Raw genomic sequence first — 26,732 nt, forward strand, 5'->3', positions numbered from 1 at the left:
ATAGTGAGATTATGAATTTGTTGAGTGTGCTGGAATTTTTCGATGAGAGGTTCTTTGTAAATGCCAGTTTATTTATTATTAATTATTTTTATTCCCCCAGCACATGTTAAAATGGAGATACACCATACTCTATATTTGAAACATGCTTGCAAAGAGAACCTTTGTTTACACAAATGATAGAGATGGTTTTACTTGCTGTGAAATATCTGAATACAAAACATAGATTTCTGGAATCTCACTCACCCATAGCTCCTCAGCCACAATCCAGCCATGCGATTACTTAGTCCAGTAGAAGCTAAGTAAAGTTGCTATACTATTCACACATTAAAGTGAGACACGGTGGAGGGGGACTTCCTCACCTAATGTTAGCCTCCATAATCCCACCATGAATTCCTGCTGTGAAAGGAAGATGACACAGTTGACTGATGAGTTACAAAGAGATAGCCAGACCAAATAAAGCAACTACTACTCCATCCTACTTTTGTAGCTGTGTCATCTCTGTTTATGGCTTTGTATGAGTTCCAAATGTACAGGAAAGGGATGCAAGGACTGGGCCTTACAACATGTTACATTTTCTCTATCATGATTTCATAAATGAGTAGTTATCTGGATTAGTGTACGCGTTATCAGAATATTTTATTAGAAAACACACCCAATATTTAAGGAACATTTACTTACCTCCACAACCAATGTGGCCCTTTCTTTTTTCAGGCAGTCCTCACTGATCAACCCACTGCCAGCCTGGAAGTGTCAAGAGCTTCTTCATGGACCTCAAGAATGCTGCTTCATTGCCTTCTTACATGTTATGTATTTCAGTTGAGAAAAGGTACATTATGATTAAGTGAGGACAAAAACTATCTAATGGTATTGCACTCTGACAGGATTTGTGGGATGCTTTGGTGGTCAGCAGTTTCAGTCACATCCACAGGCATTTCATGCACAGAGCTATACATTTGTGTTCTGCTACCTGTGGCACTGCCAGACTGTTTTTGCTTTTCTGGTGCAAGGCATAATGTTTGTGTTGAGGAACACAGTCTCCAATGACCGTCTCATAAATAAACTAGGAAAATGCAACCTAGATGATGCTACTATAAGGAGGGTGCAAAACTGGTGGAAAGCCATTCCCAGAGAGTAGGTTCACAGTCATGCTGGAAGGGTATAATGAGTGGGGTCCCACAGTGATCAATTCTGGGTCCAGTTCTGTTCTATACCTTCATCAATGATTTAGATAATGGAATGCAGAGCACACTTATAACATTTGTGGATGATACCAAGTTGGGAGGGGTTGAAAGTCCTTTGGAGGATCGGATTAAAATTCAGAATGATCTGGACAAACTGGAGAAATGGTCTGAAGTAAATAGGATGACATTCAATAAGTAAAAATGCAACGTACTCCATTTAGGAAGGAACAAATCAGTTGCACACATACAAAATGGGAAATGACTGCCGAGGAAGGAGTAGGAATCTGAGGGTCATAGTGGCCTGCAAGCTAAATATAAGTCAACGGTGTAACGCTGTTGCAAAAAAAGCAAATATTATTCTGGGATGTGTTAAGAGTGTTGCAAGCAATACATGAGAAGTAATTCTTCTACTCTACTCTGCTCTGATTAAGCCTCAACTGGAGTATTGTGTATCCAGTTCTGGGCACCACATATCAGGAAGGATGTGGACAATTAGAGAGAGTCCAGAGAAGAGCAACAAAAATTATTAAAGGTCTAGAAAACATGACCTATGAGGGAAGATTGAAAAAACTGGTTCTTTAGTCTGGAAAAAAGAAGGACATGATAAAAGTTTTCAAGTATGTAAAATGTTGTTACAAAGATGAGGAAGAAAAATTGTTTTTCTTAACCTCTGAGGATAGGACAAGAAGCAATGGGCTTAAATTGCAGCAACGGAGGTTTAGGTTGGACATTAGGAAAAACTTCCTAACTGTCAGGGTGGTTAAGAACTGGAATAAATTGCCTAGGGCTGTTGTGGAATCTCCATCATTGGAGATTTTTAAGAGCAGATTAGACAAACACCTGTCAGGAATGGTCTAGATAATTAGTTCTACCATGAGTGCAGGGGACTGGACTAGATGACCTCTTGAGGTTCCTTCCAGTTCTATGATTCTATGAATCCATTTAGTTTAGCAAACCATTTCTAACGCAGCAGTGGTTTTCAACCTGTGGTCCACAGTCCCCAGGGAAGGAGCTGGGGGGAGGGGGAGGGGGATCCACAGACTGTCTAAGAGGTCCAGGAAGGGTTGTCATTACCACAGAACTGCAGATTATGTCTAACATTTCCAAAAGGGGTGCGCATCGCCATTCAAAATTTTTTAGGGTCCACAAATGAAAAGAAGTTGAAAACCACGGTAACATAGTATTCAAATATTATTGGTGGATTTGCAAACTGAGACAGTTAATGAGTAAATTGCAAGGTCTGAATAATAGATAGATGTTTCTATGTTACTAGATTAATCAGCAGATGTCAAATATTGTTCACTGGCAATATGAACATTGATTTTCCTGGCACAGAAATGGTGGATGTCAGCGCAATACAACACAAGGCAGATAGCAGTCCAAGCACTTTAAGTGTCTCCAACTGGAGGAAAAGTTTGGACTTCGTGGGTAGGATTTTCTGAAGTGCTCAGCATTGACCTAATTTTGTTACTACTGATATCAATGAAAGCAAATTCAGTCCAATGCTGAGCATTTTCACAAATCAAATACCATAGATAGTATAATAAGCTGTGGATTTGATTATTTTCTCACGTACTGTACACTGATTTTACACCAGTGTAACTATGACTTTAATTTAGTATTATAAAGGGGGAAACAAAGCGTAATTTAAGCACTCCTTGGTCCATTCTGCATTTTCAACTTGAGTCCTAGATACTTGTTCATAGCAGAATCTGACTTTTAAAAAATATACATATATAATTTTGTAAATCTTAAAACATTCTATATGCAGTGTTGTTATAGCCACGTAGGTCCCAAAATATTAGAAAGACAAGGTGGGTGAGATAATATCTTTTATTGGATCAACTTCTGTTGGGGAGAGCTCTATGTGGCTCAAAAACTTGTCTCTTTCACCAACACTAGCTGCTCCGATAAAAGATATTACCTCACCCCCCTTGTCTCTCTAAAATGTTCTATATTCATTTACATTTCAAGCTGAGATGCAGGATTTCAGAAAATTCTGATAAAAGTATGTATAGCTATGTGTGTATGTGGATGAACCCCTCAGCTCCTACAGTCATGTGGGTAATCAGTTTCAGTAATTTTTCAGAGCCTTTTTTGCAACCTAAGCAGTATTACGTTGGCTGACATTACAAAGCTTCTCTGTTTATCAAAATCTTAAAATATTCTGAACTAATAAATCAAAAATACTTCAAAATTGTTATCTATCGTGGTGAGTGGAACATTTACCTGTATTTTTTTAAATAATTTGTGCAACATAGATAAGTTACAAAGAGAAACTGCTGACTTTCAGTTCATTTGCAAATTTGACACCATCAGCTCAGGATTAAACAAAGACTGTGAATGGCTAGCCAACTACAAAAGCAGTTTCTCCTCCCTTGGTGTTCACACATCAGCTGTTAGCAGAGGACCTCACCCTCCCTGACTGAACTAACCTTGTTATCTCCAGACTGATTCTTGTCTGCATATTTATACCTGCCTCTGGAAATTTCCATTACATGCATCTGACGAAGTGGGTATTTACCCACAAAAGCTTATGCTCTAATATATCTGTTAGTCTTAAAGGTGCCACAGGACTCTCTGTTGTTTTTTAAAGTGTGTTCAAATAACAGATGTAATACCTGTACAACAAGATACTGTAATTTATGCTGGGTGGAAAACAATTCTCCCATTCTGTGAACATTTCAGATTTGAAAATATTTTCTTGTTCTGTACAGGGATGAAAGTGAGACCTTTCAAATGTTTTCACCAGCGTGTGTACGTGTGTGTGAGAGAATATCCTGGTGATTAGGGTTTTCATGTGAGATCTAGGAGAACCAGGTTTAAGTCCCTACTCCAAATCAGACAGAGCAGGTACTTGAACCTGAGTCTCCCACATCCCTAGTGAATTCCATAACCATGGGGCTCTTGGCTATTCTGGCAGCCTTTGTCTCTCCCCAGAAATACAATCCTGGACCTCAGAAACCAATCCTTTCCTATGAAAAGTTTCAGTTTTGATGAACTGTCATTTTCCGATGAAAAATGATTTCAGCAAAAAATTCCCAATCATCTCTAACTGCAATGCTACTATTAACCAAATCCCATTACTGATGAGGACAAAGTAGTGATATTTGTGAGAATAGTCTAGATAGCTGATAAAGAGGTCTCCTTGGGCCCAATGCAGCAAACATTTCAGCATAGTGTCATAAGGTGGCTCTTGCCCTTTAAGATGGAAGAAGCCAGAACATTTGTGACTGGTGAGCTAAGCCCAGTTGCATTTAAGAGAAGGCACCTGGCACTAGAGGGAAGAAGAAGATTTGCTGAGTGCGAAAAGGGGCTGAAAGAGCAGCCATGGTGCTCTCAATGACTAAGAGAGAGTGCAGAGAGCCAAAAGTTCTGCAGGAGCTCCCTGGGAATGGAGTGATGAGCCAGCAGACAAGAGACCTGGGTAGTGAGTGGGAGAAGGAGACTCTGGAACAGGAGGAAGGCCGAGAGAACACCCTGTCCAGTACAAAGGGAAGAGAACTGGCATAAGTTTCTCCCTTCACACTTAAAATGTTTTTCATGGCTGGACTATCCTGTGGTTTGATAAACTAGTTACCAGTAATCATTGGAATAAACTTTTCAAAGCAAGGACTTATTTTGTGTGTCGGCAGGGCCTAGCAGACTGGATACAAATAAATAAATAAAAAGGAACACCCATAACTTGGTGTATGGAAGTACTGGTACTGCACATTCTAACAAAAGATGTGCTTTTTACTGTTTGTTGAAGAGCTTTTAAACATTTATTTCTCGGGAATTCTAAAACCAAACCCTTGCATGACTGCAATGATCATACTTTATACTATTTATAAATGTTCCCTCAAATAATTATTAATATACTTTTATGATTAATTCTTATTGATTTTCTTAAAGAAGAAGAGAGTGGCAAGTACAAAAAGGTAAGAAATTAGAAAAAAATGTTTTAATAAATGGTTATGAATTGTAATAAAATCCTAGAGGTTAGTAGGTAGATTTTAACGACTTATAGCACTTTCTACTGATGTGCTCCTACTGAAGTGCTTATAACAGGATGGGCAAAGTTTTTGGTCCGAGGGCCACATCTGGGAATAGAAATGTATGGCGGGCCATGAATGCTCACAAAAATTGGGGTTGGGGTACGGGAGGGGGTGAGGACTCTAGTTGGGGGTGTGGACCAGAAATGAGGAGTTCAAGGTATGGGAGGGGGCTCCAGGCTGAGGTGGAAGATGGGGTGCAGTGGGGGGGGGGACGAGGGTTCTGGCTGATGGTGCAGGTTCTGGGGTGAGGCTGGGGACAAGGAGTTTAGGGTGTAGGAGGGTTCTCCGGGCTGGGACCGAGGGGTTTGGAGGGCAGAAGGGGAATCAGGACTGGGGCAGGAGGTTGAGGTGAGGGAATGGATCTTAATGGATCTAGATTGTTCTCAGTGGCAGATGACAGAACAAGGAGTAATGGTCTCAAGTTGCACTGGGGAAGGTTTAGGTTGGATATTAGGAAAAACTTTTTTACTAGGAGGGTGGTGAAGAACTGGAATGAACTACTTAGGGAGGTGGTGGAATCTTCTTCTTTAGAGGTTTTAAGGTCAGGCTTGACAAAGCCCTGGCTGAGATGATTTAGTTGGGGATTGATCCTGCTTTGAGCACGGGGTTGGACTAGATGACGTCCTGAAGTCCCTTCCAACCCTGATATTCTATGATTCTATGAAGGGGTTCAGGCTCCATCTGGGGGTGCAGGCTCTGGGGTGGGGCTGTGGATGAGGGGTTTGAGGTGCAGGAGGGTGCTCTGGGGTGGGCCCGAAGGGTTCAGATGACAGGAGGGGGATCAGGGATGAGGAAGCAGTTGGGACGCTTACCTCAAGTCGTTCTCGGAAGAAGCAGCATGGTCCTTCTCCAGCTCCTACACGGAGGCACAGTCAGGCAGCTCTGCATGCTGCCCCATCCACGGGCAATGCCCCTACATTCATAGCCCTGCATACAATTTCTCCACCCATATGTGGCCCTCAGGACAAAAAGTTTGCCCACCCCTGCCCTACAGGATCCTTCTCAATAAAATCTGTTAAAAACAGATTATGGAATGGATTACATTATTAATCAGACAGATTGAAGATTACAAGACATACTGAAATGAAACTATTTGAAAAATTGTTTAAAATAACCAACTATAAAGAAACAAAAAGAAAATTCAAATGAAAGTGACCAGAAATTGTATAAGACATTTAAAGACTATGGGGGAAGGACACATATTCTGCCCAGTCTTACAACACTCCATCGTATACATGATGGAAGAATTTGACCCTACTCACCAAAACTTCATTGACTTCTATGGTGCAGGATGAGGGCTCAATAGTCTATCATACTACCTTACTCAAGCTTGAACTCTTATCCTTCTCTGCTCAGTTTCTCCACTGAGCACTTCCCAAGGTCTCTCTTCAAATCCTGACCTTTTATCAGAGCTTTTCGCTGGAGCCTGCTCTAGTCCCAGTGGCTGCTTTTTTTTTCCCTGGAAATATCCAATGATACTGGCACTAAAGCCTTGGTCTTCAGTGTGTCTTCACATGATGCCAAGAGAATTGCAAGGTTTAAACCATTTATGGAGAGAGAAAATTTGAAAATCCATATAAGTGACCTCAAGACATGCAACGATTATATGGATAAAATTATTATAACTTTTTTGGTTGCTGCAAACTTGTCTGCAGCTTTACTATATATTAAGATATGTTAATATCTGAACATGCAAGTATGTGATAGCCAGGAGGCTTAAACATAAAATAATACTCCTACATGTTCAGTTAGTTGATCATAAAATATTCAGGCTGATTAAAGAAATTTCAGGTTTCTGTTCTGTGTCCCAAGGACAAGCAAACTGCAAGAAGATCACCTCCTTGGCCATACACCAGGTTTATAACTCCTAAAAGTTTTATATGGACTCAGACATCTGCATTTTAAACTTTACCTTTTTTTTTTACCTTATACTATTTTCTTTTATGCCATGGTTAAAAAAATGTATCGGTTATTGAAATTTGTACTTTATACTAAACAACAAACAATTGTAACTCTAAAGAGTGGGAGGTCAAGAAACAACCACCACGTAAAAGAATCATGATTTAGAAAAAGGAATGCAGGGCTTTGTTATCAGAGCAATAAACAGAGGTAAGTAGATCTATACGCTCTCTCACTCTCTCTCTTCCCGCCCCCCAACCCGCTTTTCTTTTCAAAGAAAAACCTGAGTTTAAACCCATACTAAGAATTGGAGAAATATTCTTTTTGAAATTGATTTCTTTTGTGAAAACATTAAAGTCTTCACTCTTTAAATCTGGAGAACATTTATGGTGGAAAAAGGTTACAGAAGATATTGGTTACTTCCAACTCATGTTTCTAATGAAGGTTAAAACCTTTGTGTTTCTCAAATTCTTAGGATGACAAGCTTCTTTTGAGATGTATATTTGGAAATATTTTGTAAGTGAATGCAAACCTTCATATAACAACAGCCTGATATCATTGTTATATCAACAGTAAGATGTTTGATGTATTATTATAGCAAGATCAGTTGATGCTAAACTAATTACTAATGTAAGAAGCTATATACATAAAGAATATTTATATTAATAGGAAATTAATTAATTATTCAAACTACTCAACCAAACCTCTCCAATGACTGGGAAAAAGAAGAGACGATACATTTTTATGACCATTTAAGCTTAAAGTTTAAATTAAAAAAAGACTACTTTGAGAGTTAACTTTTATAAAGAGAATAGGAGTGTGTTTGGACGCATCGGAAACAGAATTTTAACTCCTATTAAACCCTGATGGTATATCTCAGAAAACTGACTGAATAAAAGAAAGAGTTAAAACTCTAAACTTAAAGATGTTCTCCTACCACAAACACAAAGGAAATGTAACTGTGAAGAAAGAATTACAACCCTAATGTTAATAAACTACATATTCATAAGACAAAGACAGTACCCATGAAGACATGGAAACAATGAAAGGGTAATAGCTACCAGCTTTGAATATAAACAATTGTAATTTCATGGAAATAGGAAGAAGAGTATAAAATTGAGAAGTGAGCACCCCTCACAAATAGACCTTCTGATACCCAGATTAGACAGTAAGCACTCCACAACTCATCCTGTCCATCTCAATAAGCAAGCTGCCACAGATAGCTAAGAACAATAAAGAACACTCAAGAAGAAACCAACCCCAAGTTCTCCCCAAGACTTCAACACAGAATCACAGTGGATTGGTGAGAGAAAGTTAACTAAAATGCTGCCATAGGATTAGATTTAAACTCTTGTAATGATTTTATAGGGATATGAAACTGCTGTTGTAACTTACAATATTAACAGTTTCTCGTGTTAATCACAGATGGTTAGACCATGTATTTCTGGAGAGGAGACAGTAGCTAAATATTGGTAAACACAGAAACATTGGAGATGTTGGATGTAAGATTCTTAATATTGGTTAACTGGCCTGTCTCATGATAGCTCCTTAAATGGCTTCGTCTAAGTAACAGATTTAAATATTTTTTTAGCTTCATCGTATAGTTGTAAACTAACTGGTTATTTATTAATAACCAACAGGTTCTCCTTCCCTGAAACATAATTACTTCGCCCATCTATAAACATTCTTAGTTATCTACTGTGACAAAGTTCCTCCTCTACCTTGGTGAGTCCTGCGCTTATTGGCAGATTTGCTCACCTCAGTAATCTTCCCCACAGTCTGGATCAACTCCTCCTGTGTCTGATAAGGACTTGGGAGGTTTGGGGGGAACCCAGGCCCACCCTCTACTCCGGGTTCCAGCCCAGGGCCCTGTGGATCTGGCAGCTGTCTATAGAGCTCTTGTAACAGCTGCACGACAGCTACAACTCCCTGGCTACTCTCCCATGGCCTCCTCCAAACACCTCTTTATCCTTACCACAGGACGTTCCTCCTGCTGTCTGATAACACTTGTACTCCGTAGTCCTCCAGAAGCACAGCCTCTCGCTCTCAGCTCCTTGTGCTTTTTGCTTCGGTCCTCACACGCACTTCCTCTCCTCTAGCTCCTCCTCCCTGACTGGAGTGAGCTCTTTTTAAACCCAGGTGCCCTGATTAGCCTGCCTTGATTGGCTGCAGGTGTTCTAATCAGCCTGATCTGCCTTAACTTTTTGCAGGTTCGTGTTTCCTCCAGTGCAGCCCCTGCTCTAGTCACTCAGGGAACAGAAAATTACTCAGCCAGTGACTAGAATATTTGCCCTCTACCAGACTCCTGTACCACACTGGCCTGGGTCTGTCACACAACGTATATACTAAAGAACAGATTCACAATAATTTTAGGAAACATATATTTTGGTCTTAATTTACTAAGAGAAAAGCACCCACCCAAGAAGTTGTGATTCTCAAGGGTGTAATCCAGGGGTCGGCAACCTTCGGCACATGGTCCATCAGGGTAATCCGCTGGCGGGTCATGAGACATTTTGTTTACATTGACCGTCTGCAGGCACGGCTCTCCCCACCAGCTCCCAGTGGGCGCGGTTCACCATTCCCAGTCAATGAGAGCTGCGGAACGTGCTGGTCGCCACTTCCTGCAGCTCCAATTGGCCAGGAACAGCAAACCACCACTGGGAGCTTGGGGCAGTACCTGCGGATGGTCAACATAAACAAAATGTCTCGCGGCCCGCCAGTGGATTACCATGATGGACCACGTGCCAAAGGTTGCCAAACCCTGGTGTAATCTATGTTAAAAGCTCTCCACAGAAAGAGAGACATATAGAAGAGACTGTAACAGAAAAAAAACATTTTATCTTTTGTGGTTGGTTACTAGTGTTCTTTTGTATAATGTTCCCTTTTTAAATTTCTTTAATAATGAAATAGCCATGGTTGTTAATTGTGATGATTTTGCTTGGCTTTAATCATGGTGTTTTCTAAAGTATGTAAAAGATTAAATAGTGAGAGACATACCCATAAGGTGGCTGTAAGAGAAACAATTAATAAGAGCTGGCCTACCGATTTCTTGTTTCAGTAAACTAAATACTTTTAATAATTTTAAAATAAATAAAATTATTTTGTGTCCAACAATTTCAAATTGCCCCTTTCTGTCCCACATCCAGCCACAACCAGAATTAAGTCAATGTTATAACTCAAACACTTCCATCAGTTTAGCAGAATAACCCGAACCATATACTTTCTAGATAAGATCTTTGTCAGAAAGAGCATTGTATAGATATACTTCTTTTAGCTTTGTCAGGTTTCATTCTATCTGCATTGTCATGATATCTTCTGAGTAACCAGTAAGTATTTCAGAATTAATATTGGATAGAGGCAGACATGAGATACTAGTGTTGGACAAATGCTTCCCAATGAAATTATATCAGTAAGATAAATGATCCTTTTTTATGCTAGTGTTAGTTTATTCAGGAGAAACTATCACCATAACAACTCAAGAGCAGCTTTATGCACTTGAAAGTTTCAGTTTCCATTATCTGACTTCTTTATTCACCATTTACAGTCAGCATTAGAGCTGAAATCAATAATTCATAACAACTAATGTATTCAGTAATTTTTGCTTCTTCTTCTGATTGTGAATTATCCAAAAATGATAATGCAACTTTTTCAAATTCATTTAGTATTAGAAGTTATTCACCAAATAATTTTGTTAAGTAATCCCTAGTGTTTATTTTGACTATTCAGTATAGAACATTTGAGCTGTTTTGGTTTTCCAGAATAGATAAATGTAGCTGTTGCAAAAAATCTTTATTATGAATTTTAAAATTTGCTTCTCATGAATATTCTTCAATATTCACTTAATATTCATCAAGCATTTCTGTCAGCAAATTTGTTCACTGGAAAGAAGCACAAAGTGGTTGCAACTGCAGTCAAAGTAATTTATCTAAATAGGAACTAATATCTGCAGAATTTATTTTGAGTATTCACTCAGCCCTGTTCAGAACATCTGCTGACTTGTGCGTAGGTCAGTACTGGAAGTGACGTACAGTAACATGACTTCTGGAGAAGGAGAAGGTTGATCACGGGAAATATCAAAGTCTATTTTTTCAACAATCAAAAATTGTCTATAAACTTTCCTTTGTGTTTAGTGTCCCCTGGCAAATGTCCTGAAAGCAAGGAATTTTGTGAAGGCCACTAGCATACCTATGATGTGGACTGCTAATGGTTTTTCATTAATGGGCATACAAGCAAGCATGTTTTTTTTATTTGCTATCTAAAGAAGAGCTTAGCTTTATGGCAACATTAGACATAAGCAAGCTTCGTGGCTAGCTTGGCACTACATTTCAAGGCAGCACAGTGGTTCAAGGTGATGTTCCACTGTAGGAAAAAAAGCTCCATGCTCTGAGACTCCACCGCTTGCAGCACAGGATACGGAAGAAGCCTTGATGGCCAAAATACAAGTTCGCTACACAGAAGGGTCCTGAGATAGTAAGAGCACTGAGGAAACTTGAGAGGCATAGCAGAGATGGGGATATCTGAAAGTGGGAACATGATATGGGGGAAAACATTCTACTTGGAAGGTGGGAGGTGGAAATACCAAAATATTCTCTGTACAAGGCACCATCATATACCGGTAATTACCAACTCTGCCTGAAGAAAGGGTTTTTCTCTAGCAAGTGGATTAGAGGGATATTGATGTCAAGATATGAAAGTGGAGTTTCCTTCTTGAATGATATATTTGGCCCTTCCTACAAATTGAAATCATTATACACGATGCAACCAATGGTTTCTACTTTCTGATGATGAATACATTCATTCCTGCAGTATACATAATTCCCTATTGTTTGTATATACTGAGTAAGCTTTTCAAGCAAAAGATTTTTTACTTAGTAGGATTCCAGTAAGACACTCACAAACTTTTGTAGAATGATTAAAACTGGGCACACACCTGTCATACCTAGCACAGTTATCAGTTGACATTCACTGTCAAGGCAATGGGTCAAACAGTGGGATTATCCAGAATTTGAGTGCTTTGTTATATTGCTACCATCGTACACAAGGAAAAATCCATATCTGAGATGTTGTGTTGTGACCCAAGCATTAAGCACACTCCACCAGTTCTTGAATGTTTTCAGCTGTGTATGTGTTTATAAGAAATAGGCAACTTATAGGATCTACTGCAGCTACTCCCACTGCTTAGACATGGTGTTGGTGACAGCACTACATATGCCAGGCCCAAAACAGTGCTAAAAATATCCTGATAGCATCACCCATGAGCCTCAAAACTATCCTAATTAAGAGTTTTCATGTGTGGGTTTATTATGCTCTAGGAATTATTGTGGGAAAGTTCTCTAGTCTTTGTTATGCAGGAAGTCAGACTAGATGATCACAATGGTCCCTTCTGGCCTTGGAATCTATGAATCTAACTACAAGGAAAAAAACAAAAGAGTGATCCTGCTCCCACTGAAATCAGTGACAAAACTCGCATTACCTACAACAGAAGGGTGATCAGGACCCCGTTCAGCCAAATTATCTCTCTATAGTCATGACTGACTATCATTTAAACAGTTTGCCATGTTCTAATGTGGCTGCTTTTATATATATCATATTTATAGGGCTGTACTGTGTTTAAATAAAGTAAAGTTAGAAGAAAAACATCTGGCAAGATCTTGATCAGAGAGATACTATTCCATTGTATGCTAGCCACAACACTACATATCTTTCTATGTATACGTATTTTAATCACAGCACATAGAAAAACCTCAAATTAGCATATTCACCCTTACAACGTAATTTGAATTTGTTCAAATTCACCGTTAATAAAGATACATATACCAGTTCAATTCTTACAATGAAAAAAACATTTGCAGAATGGAACATTGTCTATCTTCATAATTATTAACTGTGTTTGATTACTTACAGAAATGAGGGAATGGAAGGGACCTTGATACGTCATGTAGTGCAGTTCCATGTACTGAGGCAGAACTGTTATATAGACCATCCCTTACAGGGGTATGTCTAATCTGTTCTCAAAAATCTCCTTTGACAGAGATTCCACAACCTCCCTAGGTAAATTGTTCCAGAGCTTAACTACCCTTAAAGTTAGAAAGTCTTTCCTAACAGCAAACTTAAATCCTTGTTTCTGCAATTTAAGCCCATTACTTCTTGTCCTGTCCTGAGTAGATAAAGAGAATAAGTTATCACTCTCCTCTTTATAACAACCTATCACATACTTGAAGCCTATTATCATGCCCCCCCCCCCCCCCCCCGCCAGGGTTCTCTTCTCCAGATTAAGCATGTTTTCTAGACCTTTAACCACTTTTGTTACTCCCTAATTTGTCCACACTGACTTGAAGACAACTAACTTGTGTAATTCTTAGCTTGTTCTTTCCCTATTTGCCTCAGGTCATAACCCTTTTACACTGATGTTCACTATGTTAGTTACCTGATCACTGCTAATCTTTTTGGTGAAAACTGAAAGAAAAAAGGCATTTAACATTATGACCTTTGTTGTGTTTTTGTTATTGTCTTTCCCTCCTCAGTGAGTAATGGGCCTCCCCTATCCTTGATGTTCCTCTTGCTTCTCATGTATTTATAAAATGTTTTCTTGTTACCCTGTATTTTGTCCCTACATGCTTGTGTTTTTATTTATATATATATATATAATTTATATATATATTCATTTATCCTTCATAATCTGACATAATTTCCGCCCTGTGGATGACTCTGTTTTTGAGTTTCAAGTTACTGAAGACCTCCTGATCTCTTACCGTCCTTCTTTGCCCTTAATAGAGTGTTTCTAAAAACTGCCAACTCTCCTGAACTCTTTTTTTCCTTAGACTTGCTTCCCATGGGATTTTACCTACCCATTCTAAAGTTTGCTAAAGTCCGCCTCCCTGAAGTCCATTGTCTTTATTCAGCTGTTTTGCCTCCTACCCTCCCTTCTACCATTCCTTAGAATCCTCTATCATTTCATGATCACTTTCACCCACACTGCCTTCCACCTACTCCCGAGAAAGGAGGCTGATGTGATAAATCTATACATTCTGGAGGCTTCTTTTCTTTCATAAAATGGGCAGGACTAGGAGACAACATATCTGGCTAGCTTAAGGCCCTACTAGTAGTATTGTGAGAAAACAAACACATCATTTGGAAATACATACTTAGTTTTACAAACTACTCTTTCCTACTCAAAAATTCAGTGATTAATAAAAGCAATAATACTCCAGTGTGTGTGGTACATAAAGGATAATCACACCTCTCAGATGCTGGAGACAGTTGGCTGTCAGCTCAGCCTCGCTTCGCAACCAAGACATGTAGCTGTAACAACTGCACCCCCTGGAAAGTATTTATCTTGTAGCTATGCGCTGCAGTAAATTCCAAGAGCAGAAGAAAATGGTGAGATTGTACTTGTCAAAAAGCAAAGGGCTAGACTCTATCTGGCAATGACAAGGTGGAACAGAATGAATAGCAAGGAGTAAGGATCCTATCCCCACACCCACCTTAGGGTGGCTGCACAAGCGTCAGTTATAACTGCAGCTGACTGGAACCTGAGTGGAGAATCAGCAGACGAGCAGATGGAGCCATAGCTCTGGCCTCCTCACCCACATGTGTTTACCTGTGGCATTCACTGGCTGAGTGGGGGTGAGGGATTATGTGACATCTTTTAAATGAGTGTTGGCAAATTATCCCTCCACCAGTAAAACTGAAGAGTCCAGGAGGGATTGTGCATCTCTGAGGAATTGTGCTCCCTCTGGGATCTTATACACCATCCATTTCTGTAAGCTGCATGCACAAAGCACAATTGTACCCAAAGAAATCTTTACAGCACATGACAGTACTGATGTGTCAATGCCCTGAACTTCTGGGGACATGCTAATCAGCTGCCTCATTCCCATCTCTCCTATTCCACTGGACATTCCCCATCTGCTGGTGGCTGGCAGCTCCATGTCCCTGAGGGTGGCTCCTATTTCCTCTCTTGTGCTTCATGTAGCAGCTGTCCATAGAGACAGCTAGGCTGGCTACTCCTTGTTTACAGCTGTTTTCCAGGCCACCAAGCTGGGCTTTGCAATGATGAGCCAAGATATCTGTAGAGGCAGCTGAAAGCATGGAAAACAGAAAAAGCCAGCTCTCTGCAAACTAGCAGAAAGTGCTCTGCAGACCATGAGTGGACAACGTTTGAGAATACTGCTTTACAGATAGATTGTATTCTACATAAAAACTAAAAAACACCACTTTACAATTTTAGACACTTTTGTAGTGCTACAGCTAGCATCCTGAGAGATGACTTATGTTATATAGTACTGTAAACTGGTGGACAGTTTCATCAGTCAGGGAATGGAAATAAGCTTCAAGTCTATGTCGCTTTAAGGTCCTTTAACTGGACTTACTAATTTCCACTAAACAATCCTAAAAACACAGTAAGTCAACTGAAAAATACTGGGCAGCAACTCCCCAGAGGCTTTCTCCACTTGACTCAGCCAGAAGGGGAGAAAACACATCCTTCCTGATTTGTTCCACTTTCTCCGTCCTTTTATGCTCTACCTTGAGCAGCCTATGGTCAGCTTGGACCAGTTAACAAGCTGCAGCACCTTTACTTTGTCAGAAGTACCGATTATGATAGCAACCGAAAGTCAATGTTAACTACAAATAATGGAACACAAAGTAAGATTTCTTGGGATTATAATGGCATTAGCAGAAGCTCCAGTGTTCAGACTGTAAAAAGGCTTCTGTTATACTCCGTGAATTTTTATTTACTTAAGAAATGTTGAGGAAAGAATTTTTGAGTTAGGACTTCCTACAAATTTAAGACTTTAACTGTTTTTTTTCAAACGTGTCGAATGCTTATTTGACAATAATTTAAAAACAGCCAGGTTTAACTATAAACTTTATCTCTACAACATAAATGTACTTTTATTTTAAAGTAATATATGCAATTATACCATTTAAACAAAAATGTTAACTAGAACATCAATTGTGCCTTACTATGGCTTTGTTCTGACAGAAAAGAAGTGGTGTTTTTGTGTGTAAAATTATTGCAGTCTTCAAAATTATATCTAATCTATATCGAGAGAGAGAGACTGCAGAGTTGTCAAATGAAATTTGATATATATGAATGAAGACTTCACTGTCTACACTGTCTACACCTACTTCAGAATACAGCAAACTGTTCAAACTTGGAACGGCTGATACATAAACTAAATCATTCACTAATAAAACATGCCCAATATTTCAGCAGTTAAAACACTTACAGGGTCTCCCCGACGTCCTTCTTGTCCTGTAGAACCAGGCTTCCCAACTTCTCCCTTTAAAATGAAAAGTGTTAAATAGGAAACGTAGCCGAGACAAAAAAAAATAACCTTTCTGTGCAAAAAGAATAGTGAATTCAAATGCTAACACATTTTTAGATGTAAAATAATGAGACACCTATCTAAGCTCTTTTTAATACAATCTCATCAGCATTAATGTAACCATTTCAGCAGGAACTCAGCCAGCCTAACTCCTACGAAATGCCTGTTCATCTCATTCATCATTGTATGAAGCTCACCATTTCCAAATTCCCTATGAAACAGATGCCTTTTAAAGATACATTGAAACACAGAATTAAATGTCAATTCAGAATTTTATTCTTTACTTCATAAAGGTAATGTACTTTACTCAACATATGTACCATTGAAATATACAATCTGTCATTCAAACAAGTAAACACATTACTTAATAACAACATTATAATATACATTTAATTGTGTAAAACCATCCCCAATAGAAATACATTGTTAATTTTCGTGGAAAAAACACTACTGTGAAAAGTATTCCTGTTCCATCATATAACTTAAAAACGTATGACACTTGTTAAAAATATTATCCCATAGCTGGTTATATGCACATGCATACCGAAGTTCAGTCTGAAATATATTTTAAGGCCAAAACCCTGTTAAACATGGCATTTCTTAATTAGAGGAATTATTAAGTGTCATTATTAGCTGCTTGTTACAACATGCAGTGTGACGGGTGTTCATATTACTGATGATGAAACTCACATGCTCTATTAATAGTAAAAACTAGCTCTTAGGTGTTTTTTCCTTCAACTGAGGAAATGGTCTCTGTTTGCACTTAACATTAAAATGTTGAGGAAGTGTTTGATTAATAATTGCTGTACCCAAATAAAATAAATAAGCTAATTCAAGGACTCCCGGCATCAAATAATTGAAAGATAAAATAATCCAAGATCCTGCATATGGGGAGGACTCCAAATGATAATCCATAGACCAGTGCACTGGTGTGGAGCTCCACTAAATTTGGTAAGGCTCCACACAAGAGCTAGAACGGAAAAGTGAATGGTTAGAGAGTAAGATTCAAAGCAGAAGAAAGTTGGACACATCAGCTTCAGTATTTTCTGAAATCTCAGAAGAGTTACAGATTGAATGATCCTACCAAGAGCCACACTGAGATCAAATGAGATAAGCAGGGGGGGTGGGAGATCCAAGGTCAGAAACTAGGCTAGATCCAGAGACGTGAAGTTTCATGACTGCGAAAGGATGCAAATAAAACAAAGCTGCCAAGAGTTCCATAAGAACTCCAAAGTTTGCTGAGGAAAATGAAGTTTGAAGGACAAGGGATGATAATACAGTGTCATGACTGAGAAAAAATGTGGCAGTTGTGCAAGACTAACTATAGGATTTTAAAAGTACTGTGGAACTAACCAAACCAATGGTCATTTTGAGTTATAAATGATTATAAAAGACTACAGAACATTTTTGACTCTTGAATTTAGGCATTTTGCTTAAATACGCATCTACAAGTAAAACAAAAGCATTAAAAACCTCAAAAGTCAGATTTGCTGCTCAGAGAAAGCAAGTCGCTGGTCTTTGTGCTTAAAAGCGTTTTAACAGGGCTGCAGCAAAACCACTTCATAACAGTCTGGCCAGCCTGTGTGGTTTGGGAATAAACTGTGATTTTAACGCATGATTAAAATCTGGGTCCAATGACAATTCCAGGCAATTCTTGAACTTTTTTTTTTTTTTTTAAACAAAAGTGTAGCCTAACCACATCACCCAGCTCAATCACATTATAAACTGTGAGGGAGAGTCCTGGGGTATCGTGCGGAAGTGACAATCCACACACCAGTTACTTCACAGCAGATCCCATAAAGCCTATGGAAAACACTGTGATTTTCTCTGAGAGAACTGATCTTCAGCCTTATACCAATATCCTGACCATGGTATTTTGGTCCCTAATCTATACAACTACGTATTGAAAAAATCCTCTTAATTTACTAGATAGAGTGCATGCTGTCTTCCGTGTCCGTCTTTTAAACTGTCTTTTAAACTGGGGTAGGGACTATCTTTATTTCTGTGCTTTGTATTGTGCCAAGCACCATGTTAGTGTTAAAAATATATATATCATAATTGCAGGTATGATTCCAGCTACCATTGTTACTAAGAGTAATCCTCTGAAAATTATTTCAAGGCACTTCTGAACTATTGCACTACCAAGCTATGACCAAATAATTATGTTCTGATTCAAAACATGTATGTTATTCCTTACTAAAAACTCAGAGAAATAGAAAAAAAAATTCCAGAAATGAGTATGCATAAATAAAATATTTATACAAATTAAGATATAATAAGTTGCTGTCAATTTAAATTACAAAACCTGGATATGCAGCAACAATTTCTTTCACATTCTTTTCCAGAACAAATATGTTTAAGAAATTTTGTAAGAGAACAGAAAAGCTCCAACAAAGACAGACATTTTTTAAATCCTCTGATTTTGATTACAATGGACCCAGAATGAAATACTGCAGATGATAAAGGGAAGCTGATAAAATGTTTGAATGAAGCAGAAATAAAAGACTTCTGTTAACTATTATATTCTGAAGCAATTATGGTGCAATCTCCTTCTCATACTCAATAATAAATTAACTTTGTGAGTGACAGGAGTAAATGAGACTTCCCGCACACATATTTCAGGAATATTCTACAAAAGGAGATGAAAAAAGTGGTGACTTTTTGGGTCTGTCATACACCTATACTAGAATAGTTAATTGAAGGAAATAAAGATAAATGTATTTTAGTCTGAATGTATACATTTACATTTTTTTAATCATATGGTTTACTGTAAGAGTGAAGGCAGATTATATACTCTCAAAATTCATGTTTTTCAAAGACATACATTTCTTGAACAGGCCATAAACACATAAATTTGTTAGAAATTTTGTGGAAAACTCTGCATCAAACAAAGTGATTAAGTGGAATCCAACCCATCTTGTCATACACCAGAAATGAGAGAAAATTAGGAGACTGAGTTTCATTTGGTTCTGATAAAATGAGAGTTCTGGGATGCTGCATATTTGATTTTATTACCTGGGTAGTCTCAGAAGCAGGGAAACAGCTACTTTCCATACTACAATATTCAATATAGATTTTCAAATGGGATTACATATTCTAGTATGTACTCAGTTTGGATACCAAATCCAAAACCCTCAATGCATTTATACAAAGCAGAGTTGGGTGATTTCTCAGATGTGTGTGAATAATTATGACTCGCATGCATCAAGGAGATTCAGACCAAAGTCAGGTGAATAGAAAAATGCTGAAAACTACATTGAATGGTGAATAAAAATATGAAATGTTTCAATACTAGAGATATCCAAAACACTATCAGTTGCTGAAGCATGAAGTAATTTCTTAATAAACTATCATCAGAAGCTTTACTAACTTTACCCAGTTTGTTCTGCTAGTGCATTTCTGAAAGGTGCAGACAAATCAGAAAATAAGGACTAAACCAAGTAAGCTTATTACAGTTATGGCCCCCAAAACTTGCCAGTCTGACCTAAGATAAAGTAGATAAACTGAGTATCTTCATTATTCCCTTGTACTTCCTCCCTATAACATCTAAAAGAAATACTTCAAACAGTGAGATTATCTAACTGAAAATATTTAATTATTAAAGGCAAGTTTCAAATTTTCAAGGCCACCACTGTACATGTATTCTCCTTGTCAAATATATTCTAAAAATAGTATGACCACTGGTATTGTTGTAGATGATCACTTACATTCAAAGAACACAAGTGATAAGAGACAGGAACTTAAAGCAACAGGAATAAGTGCTCTAGCCCCCTTGTCAATACTGAAAGGATTATTTTATAGAACTGAAATATTAAGTAGTTTATTTGACACAAACAAACTTCATTATTATCCAACACTGAAAGCCAGTTGCATATTGCATTAAAAATTGAAATGCTTAGCATCTTTCTTATTTCATCTCAGAGTAATGGAAAAAACAATAATCTAATAGGCTCGCGAACCACAGTCCCCAGTATGAAGATCAGGCTGTGTTCTTTGTACCCTCTACTATTAGGAGGCAGATATACATTTGCCTAAGTATGTGAAGAATTGGGAGCTCAACATAATAAGATGTGCTGAAGTAGTTCTCTCTGCTTCCCATGAAACCTGATAATTCCCATGCACTACCAACTGATGGAGGTGGATTCTTGGTGTTAAATTACTTAAACATGAGGCATATTTCAGATTTAGGGCTAGATTGTGCCCTCAAGTGTGTATGTAGTGTTGTGGGCCATTTTCTCCCTTTCAAGAGCCATCATAATAATCAACTCTATCATTTTCCTTTATAGGAAAGAATGCTGTGAAGAATATATATGTATATCTGATGTTTCACATTATTCACAGAGTTAGAGGAATACATTTGGAAATGGAAAGAACAAGATTAGTCCTAAGCAGTCTTTGATAATCACTAATAATAAATTCCCAAAATAGCTCTTCAGCAATTGGGCCCTGATCCAAAGCCCACTGAAACCCCAATGGCTTTGACTAACACCTACAGCAGTGGACACAACTTTTATTTCCAGTTACTACCCACATAACGCATGCTAGAAAGAAGCAGACCTATAACAATATTATGTAAGGCTTTGGCAAGTTACTGACAGTTCAAAAATAAAACACCTAAATACAATTTATTGAATGAATATGTAAATACCTTAAAGCCAGGGCTTCCAGGTAATCCATCTTTCCCATTTCTCCCAGGTTCCCCCTGTGGCAACAGGTAACATGACACTATTAGTAGCATTAACCAAGTAAATTTAAAGGCAAAACTGTCCTTATAGCACTTACAGAGCGTCCTGGCATTCCTGGAAAACCTGGATCACCTTTTTCCCCTTTAGCACCCTGGAAAAATATAAGAAACAAAAAGAAAGGAAAATGATGTTCAAATAGTATCCCCAAACTCAGTTACACAATTCCAGACAACTAATCTGAAAATCTCACACTGTTGTTTGCTTTCTATGAAAATTTGTAATGGAATTTCCTACATATAAAAGACTATAGACCCTATGCTGTAATCTTTACTCAGGCAAAAGGCCATTAGTATTATACTGAAGTATTAAATAGAAAACACAGAAATCAAGCAACGACCCTGCTTCAAATAGCTGAGAATTTAGACAGACGAAGATCTGAAAAAAATAAGATTGTAATTTAGAATGTTTTTGCTTGTTTTAGACATGTATGCACATGTGTGATGACTGTGTTATATTGACAGACTAGAATTTGTTAGCTGGAAAAAGAGTTTTCAGGAGGTATCTGAATGAAGAGATCATACTGGGGCAGAGATATTGTTCTAAATCAGCGTCAGGCAACCTATGGCACACGTGCCAAAGCTGGCATGCGAGCTGATTTTAAGTGGAACTCACATTATCCGGCCACTGGTCTGGGGGGCTCTGCATTTTAGTTTAATTTTAAATGAAGCTTCTTAAACCTTTTAAAAACCTTATTTACTTTATGTACAACAATAGTTTAGTTGTATATTATACATTTGTAGAAAGAAACCTTCTAAAAACGTTAAAATGTATTACTAGCACATAAAACCTTAAATTAGAGTGAATAAATGAAGACTCAGCACACCACTCCTGAAAGATTGCCGACCCTTGTTCTAAACATTGACTTCAATGGAAGTATGCCTGAGAATGCACTGTAAGATTCAACCCCATGTAAATAAAAGGCATTTTACAACATGAACAAATCAGAAAAATGCTGGCACTTCCCTTTATGATATTCAATTCACACTTGCCTTTTTTCCGTAAATTCCTGGTGGTCCTTGATCTCCCTTAGGACCCCTTTCACCCTACAACAAAATAAGCATAAAGGGATTATTTTACTTTTAGAATTTGAGCTAATTATATACGGCTATAAACATGATGTATTCCAACTCACTGTTTGCTTAACAAAGAGCTGGCTGAAAAGAGGGAATCCCTTCCCATTCATTTTGTTTGCATTTTTAAGGAAAATCTCTCTTAGTGGGACGAAACACCAAAAACAAACATTTTCACAGAAAGGGATTTTAAGAAATGCATCTGACAAAGTGGGTATTCACCCACGAAAGCTCATGCTCCAATATGTCTGTTAGTCTATAAGGTGCCACAGGACTCTCTGCTGCTTTTTAAAAAAAATTCTGTTTCAGGAGAACTGAAATAGAACTTTTTTTTGGCTTCCCAGTTGCCCTCAGGAAAAGCTCTTGTCAATTCCACAGTTCCACTCTTCCTCGCTGCTAACCACTCGCTCCAGGAGCCAGAGAGGCAATGTGCGTCTTACTTCCCTGGAACTAGTGGGGGAAGGTGAGTAGGCAGAAAGGCCCATGCTTTGCTGTGTTTTGAAAAAGTCTAGTCAACTCTGTAATAGATTCAGCAAAACATTTTGTTCTACTACAGTGACATTTTCTGACAAAACTAAGAAATACATATTTCCAGGGATTTTCTCCTTTATCTGAGTATAAATTATAAAAGCAGTGATCTTGGAAATATAAAATTTGTTTTTATGATTCTTATTACACACTATCTATTATTTATCATTACAGTATTTTATTACATTATGAAAATGGCAACACTCTTCCAAGATCTCACTTTTGTATCTTGCATCACTTTGAATAAGCCTGTTTTAAGACAAGGCTTCTATGTTTCATCAAGGAGTATCAGATGTGAAACAGCATGAAGGTATTTAAGAAGCCAACTCAAACAGTTCCTCCTACACAAGCATTGAGGTCTTGAGCAGTCCAGGCAAACAACGCACGTTAAAACAAAGCTTAAACTTGTTCTTCATAATAATTTTAAAAACAATATTAGCTGTCTATTTAATTTTAAAAGCAACAAAAAATATCCACCTCCCTTTCCATTGCTTAAAAGGAGTCTTGAAGTTTTAATCTCCTCAGTGTGATAGATACGCTTGTTTTGTTCTGCTTAGCTCTTGGAAGTCCAGGGGCTCTGTGTTGCTGGCCCCATGCTGCCCAGCATCCCTAGGGACATCTCTCTCCTTCATTAGGGAATTTTATCCTGAGAACCCTATGTAACATTTTGCAAACCTCCAGGGGTTCACAAACCAGAGTTTGGGAACCACTGCTCTGGGGAGATGTTCAACAACTAATAGGTTTAATGCCTGTGTTTCCAATGGGAGCTGCTGGGCACTGAGCGCTTTTGGAAATCTGGTCACTTCAATGAGATCCTAAATGGAAGCTGAAAATCTTTGAACAGTTGTGTGTGCTCCACTCTTTTGAAATCTGTCCTGAAAAGTTTAAAATAGACATTAGGAAGAGCTTTAAGGAGTAAGATCAATTGGGCAGTTGAACACACTAGCAAGAGATGTGGTTAAGAGAACTTCATTACAGAACAAGTTAAATAAGAATTTTAAGGAATTAGTGCAAGAAAGTTCTTCAAAATGCTGGGGGTCAAACTGAATGACTTGAGGAACTTGAATATAATCAATTATTCCATCATTTTGACAATATTTGCAGAGAAGAGGGCTCTAAGTTTTATAAAAATCAAAATTTAAAGCAATTCATATACAACATGATCTAAAGCCCATAGAAATAAAACATTATCAGTATTAGTCTCACCTCTTATCTGTGTTTATAGATAAACTTAAACTTTACACATATAGGTAACTAAAATCACTTTTAAAAGCTATGAAAAGAAGTTATGGAATAATCCAAGATGGATGGATATTTTACAATAAGCTTTCGATTTCAACCTTTGATGCTGGCATCCCATGTAATCCAGGAAAACCAGGAAATCCACGCTCACCCTAAAACAACAAATATATTAAAATATGTGTATATATATATATACATAAATAATATTTTCATAACCCAACTGATTAACAAACCAAGAAAAGACTTAAAACAAAATGGCCTGATACAAACCACTGAAGTAAATGGAGCAATTCCCACTGACTTCCCAAGGCTTTGGAGAAACCCAGTCTGAACAACATGAGCTAGTGGTGCCAATGTTGCCAGTATTGGATAATTATTTTTAATGCTACATTAGTTCTCTTCTCAAGGCCCACTTGTACCACAATGCCTATATTGGCTCAGATAGTTAACAGTTCACATTTCTTTATGAAATTACAAAACTAAAGTTATATATTGTACATGTGAACACAAGTATATGCATATAACCAACAGACATATGTTTACAACAATTGTACACTGCCATCACCCTTTCTATGTTGCTCATCAGCAGCTTACAAATCCACATAGGCCAATCTTAGCCCCTAGGAATGGTCAGAGTCCTGCCCTCAATTCTGTTCATTGCTGTGCCATGGGGAGCAAGTGACATATAGGAGGGATGCTTTCATACACATAGACCCCACTTGACACTATCAAGCATCCTGGCTGTTCATTTCCCTGCTGATCTCATCGAAACTCCACCCTAATGAGAAGGGTGAGCATTTGTGAGCAGGTACAGCATTAGAGACATTTAAAAAAAAACAACAAACATATAGGCAGTTCAAATAAGCAGTTCCCTTTTTATGGAAAGAAAAACTTGATAAAAGCAATTGGCCATAAAAAAATTAAGTTGTCCACATTTCTGTGGGAAAGCATCATGAGCTAAGCTTTGTTTATGAGTTTGGTCTTCCTGTTGTCATTGCAACTGCCAAATGTCAGGATTCTCAATACTTTTGCTATTGATACTGGAGATATTTATTTGATTATTATTTTCAAGCTCACTTGAACTATTCCAACAGAGGCTAAATTGTATCTCGCTGCCACCTGTGCTTAAAAAGCTAGAGAAAGATACTTTAGTTGACAGATTTTATTTTAATCAGGCAACAGAGCATTTGAACATTTACTTCCATTGCCAGTTTCCATGGCTTGTCTACTTAAATACACTGACTTTAAATTTAACAACACATTTAAATTAGTTTCAGACAAAAGAGGAGAAAATTAGAATAAATTATGCTGCCCACTTAGTGATTTTATGTAATATTTCAGGTATAAGAAAAGAAGGAATGAACAATGGAAGACACTGTCAGGGGGAGGGGGAGAGAGCTGGAGGATTCCCAACAGCTGCAGTACCCAGCATGCCCTAAAGGAAGGCGGCAGATTGTAGGAAACACTGTACAAGCCTGAGATTCAGCATCAGGCTGTTTCTCCTTCAGGATCTTAGGCTCTGGTGGGGAGGGGATGTGGGTGTCTGGGATGGGGGCTGCACCACAAGTAGGCTCTGGGAGGGTAGGGGGTGTGGATGTCTGGCGCTCATGCTAGGCTCTTGGGAGAACGGGGACAGAGAAACAGGAACTGGGTTGTTGTAGGAGTTTCCTTAATTCCCTACTGCTAGGGGAATTTTTTTGTGTCTGTACTGTTACAGACATAGTTGCTGATAGGTATTTTGAAATAAATTACAAAATAATTGAAACTGGCATGATTGCATAGTGTTATTTTGACAAATAAAATACGCAACAATTTTCAGAATATTAAAATACTGCGCACAGAATTTTTATTTTTTTGGCGCAGAATTCCCTTAGGTGTAATTTAATAACTGCTGTCAGCTGTGTTCCTGTAAGATGCACACTTGAGCGGCCACGCAGGAGAGATTTAAGTGCCGCCCACCAGATTAGGAAAGCACTCACAGCCAGCAGCATGTGTTCGGATGCCACTCCCCCACATTGCTCCATCCTGCAGCTGCTCCTGGGACCCTCCTGCTGACTGTGAAGAGTATGGGGGAGACGGTGCTGGTGTGCCCCTTCCCCCCACTCCTGTAGCCCATCTCCACAAAGCAGGGGCAAGGAAGGGGACACAGCCTGGCTCAGGACTCAGAGCTGCTGCAGGAAGGGTGAGTGTCTTTCTTAAAGAGACAGTGCACTGATTCTGAGATTTTCCCAACAGTCTGCTCACACAGTCTCTCTCTCTCTCTCCCCTTCCCCATATATCCCATCTCCAAGAGATGGGAAGCGGAGACAACATGGCTCAGGACACAGTAGGAGAGCTTTCAGTGTGTGTCTTAAAGAGACAGGGCATCTCTCAGAAACTTTCCCAGCAGCTAACGCACACAGTCTCCATGACACATACAGTCTCTGTGTCACACTCTGTGTCACACACACAGTCTCTGTGTAAAACACACATACAGTGTCTGTGTCATGTGGTCGCACACCATCTGTGTCACATGCACACACTGAGTCTCACACACATAGTATCTGTGTCACACACACACAAACACTGTCTCTGTGTCACACACACTGTGTAAAGCACATACAGAGTCTCTGTCTCACAATCTTTTTCTCACACTCACCTCCCAACACATATTTGTATTGTTGTTGTTACTTCTTGGTACTTCCTGCAACGCATATAT

The 26,732-nt window shown here is 38.5% G+C and overlaps 1 protein-coding gene across 1 annotated transcript in view; it reads right to left on the minus strand.

Moving 5' to 3' along the window:
* The window catches only part of COL21A1 (collagen type XXI alpha 1 chain), a 189,651-nt gene that overhangs the window by 72,671 nt on the left and 90,248 nt on the right, over positions 1 to 26,732 (minus strand). Inside the window, exons 13-17 of the mRNA XM_032771112.2 lie at positions 24,133 to 24,186; positions 22,184 to 22,237; positions 21,232 to 21,285; positions 21,098 to 21,151; positions 16,351 to 16,404 (exon numbers count right to left, since the gene is read on the minus strand). Coding sequence (XP_032627003.1) covers positions 16,351 to 16,404; positions 21,098 to 21,151; positions 21,232 to 21,285; positions 22,184 to 22,237; positions 24,133 to 24,186 — 270 coding nt within the window. The remainder of the gene's footprint in view (positions 1 to 16,350; positions 16,405 to 21,097; positions 21,152 to 21,231; positions 21,286 to 22,183; positions 22,238 to 24,132; positions 24,187 to 26,732) is intronic.

The sequence above is a fragment of the Chelonoidis abingdonii genome, chromosome 3, assembly GCF_003597395.2.
Source record: "Chelonoidis abingdonii isolate Lonesome George chromosome 3, CheloAbing_2.0, whole genome shotgun sequence".
Classification (NCBI taxonomy): Eukaryota; Metazoa; Chordata; order Testudines; family Testudinidae; genus Chelonoidis; species Chelonoidis abingdonii.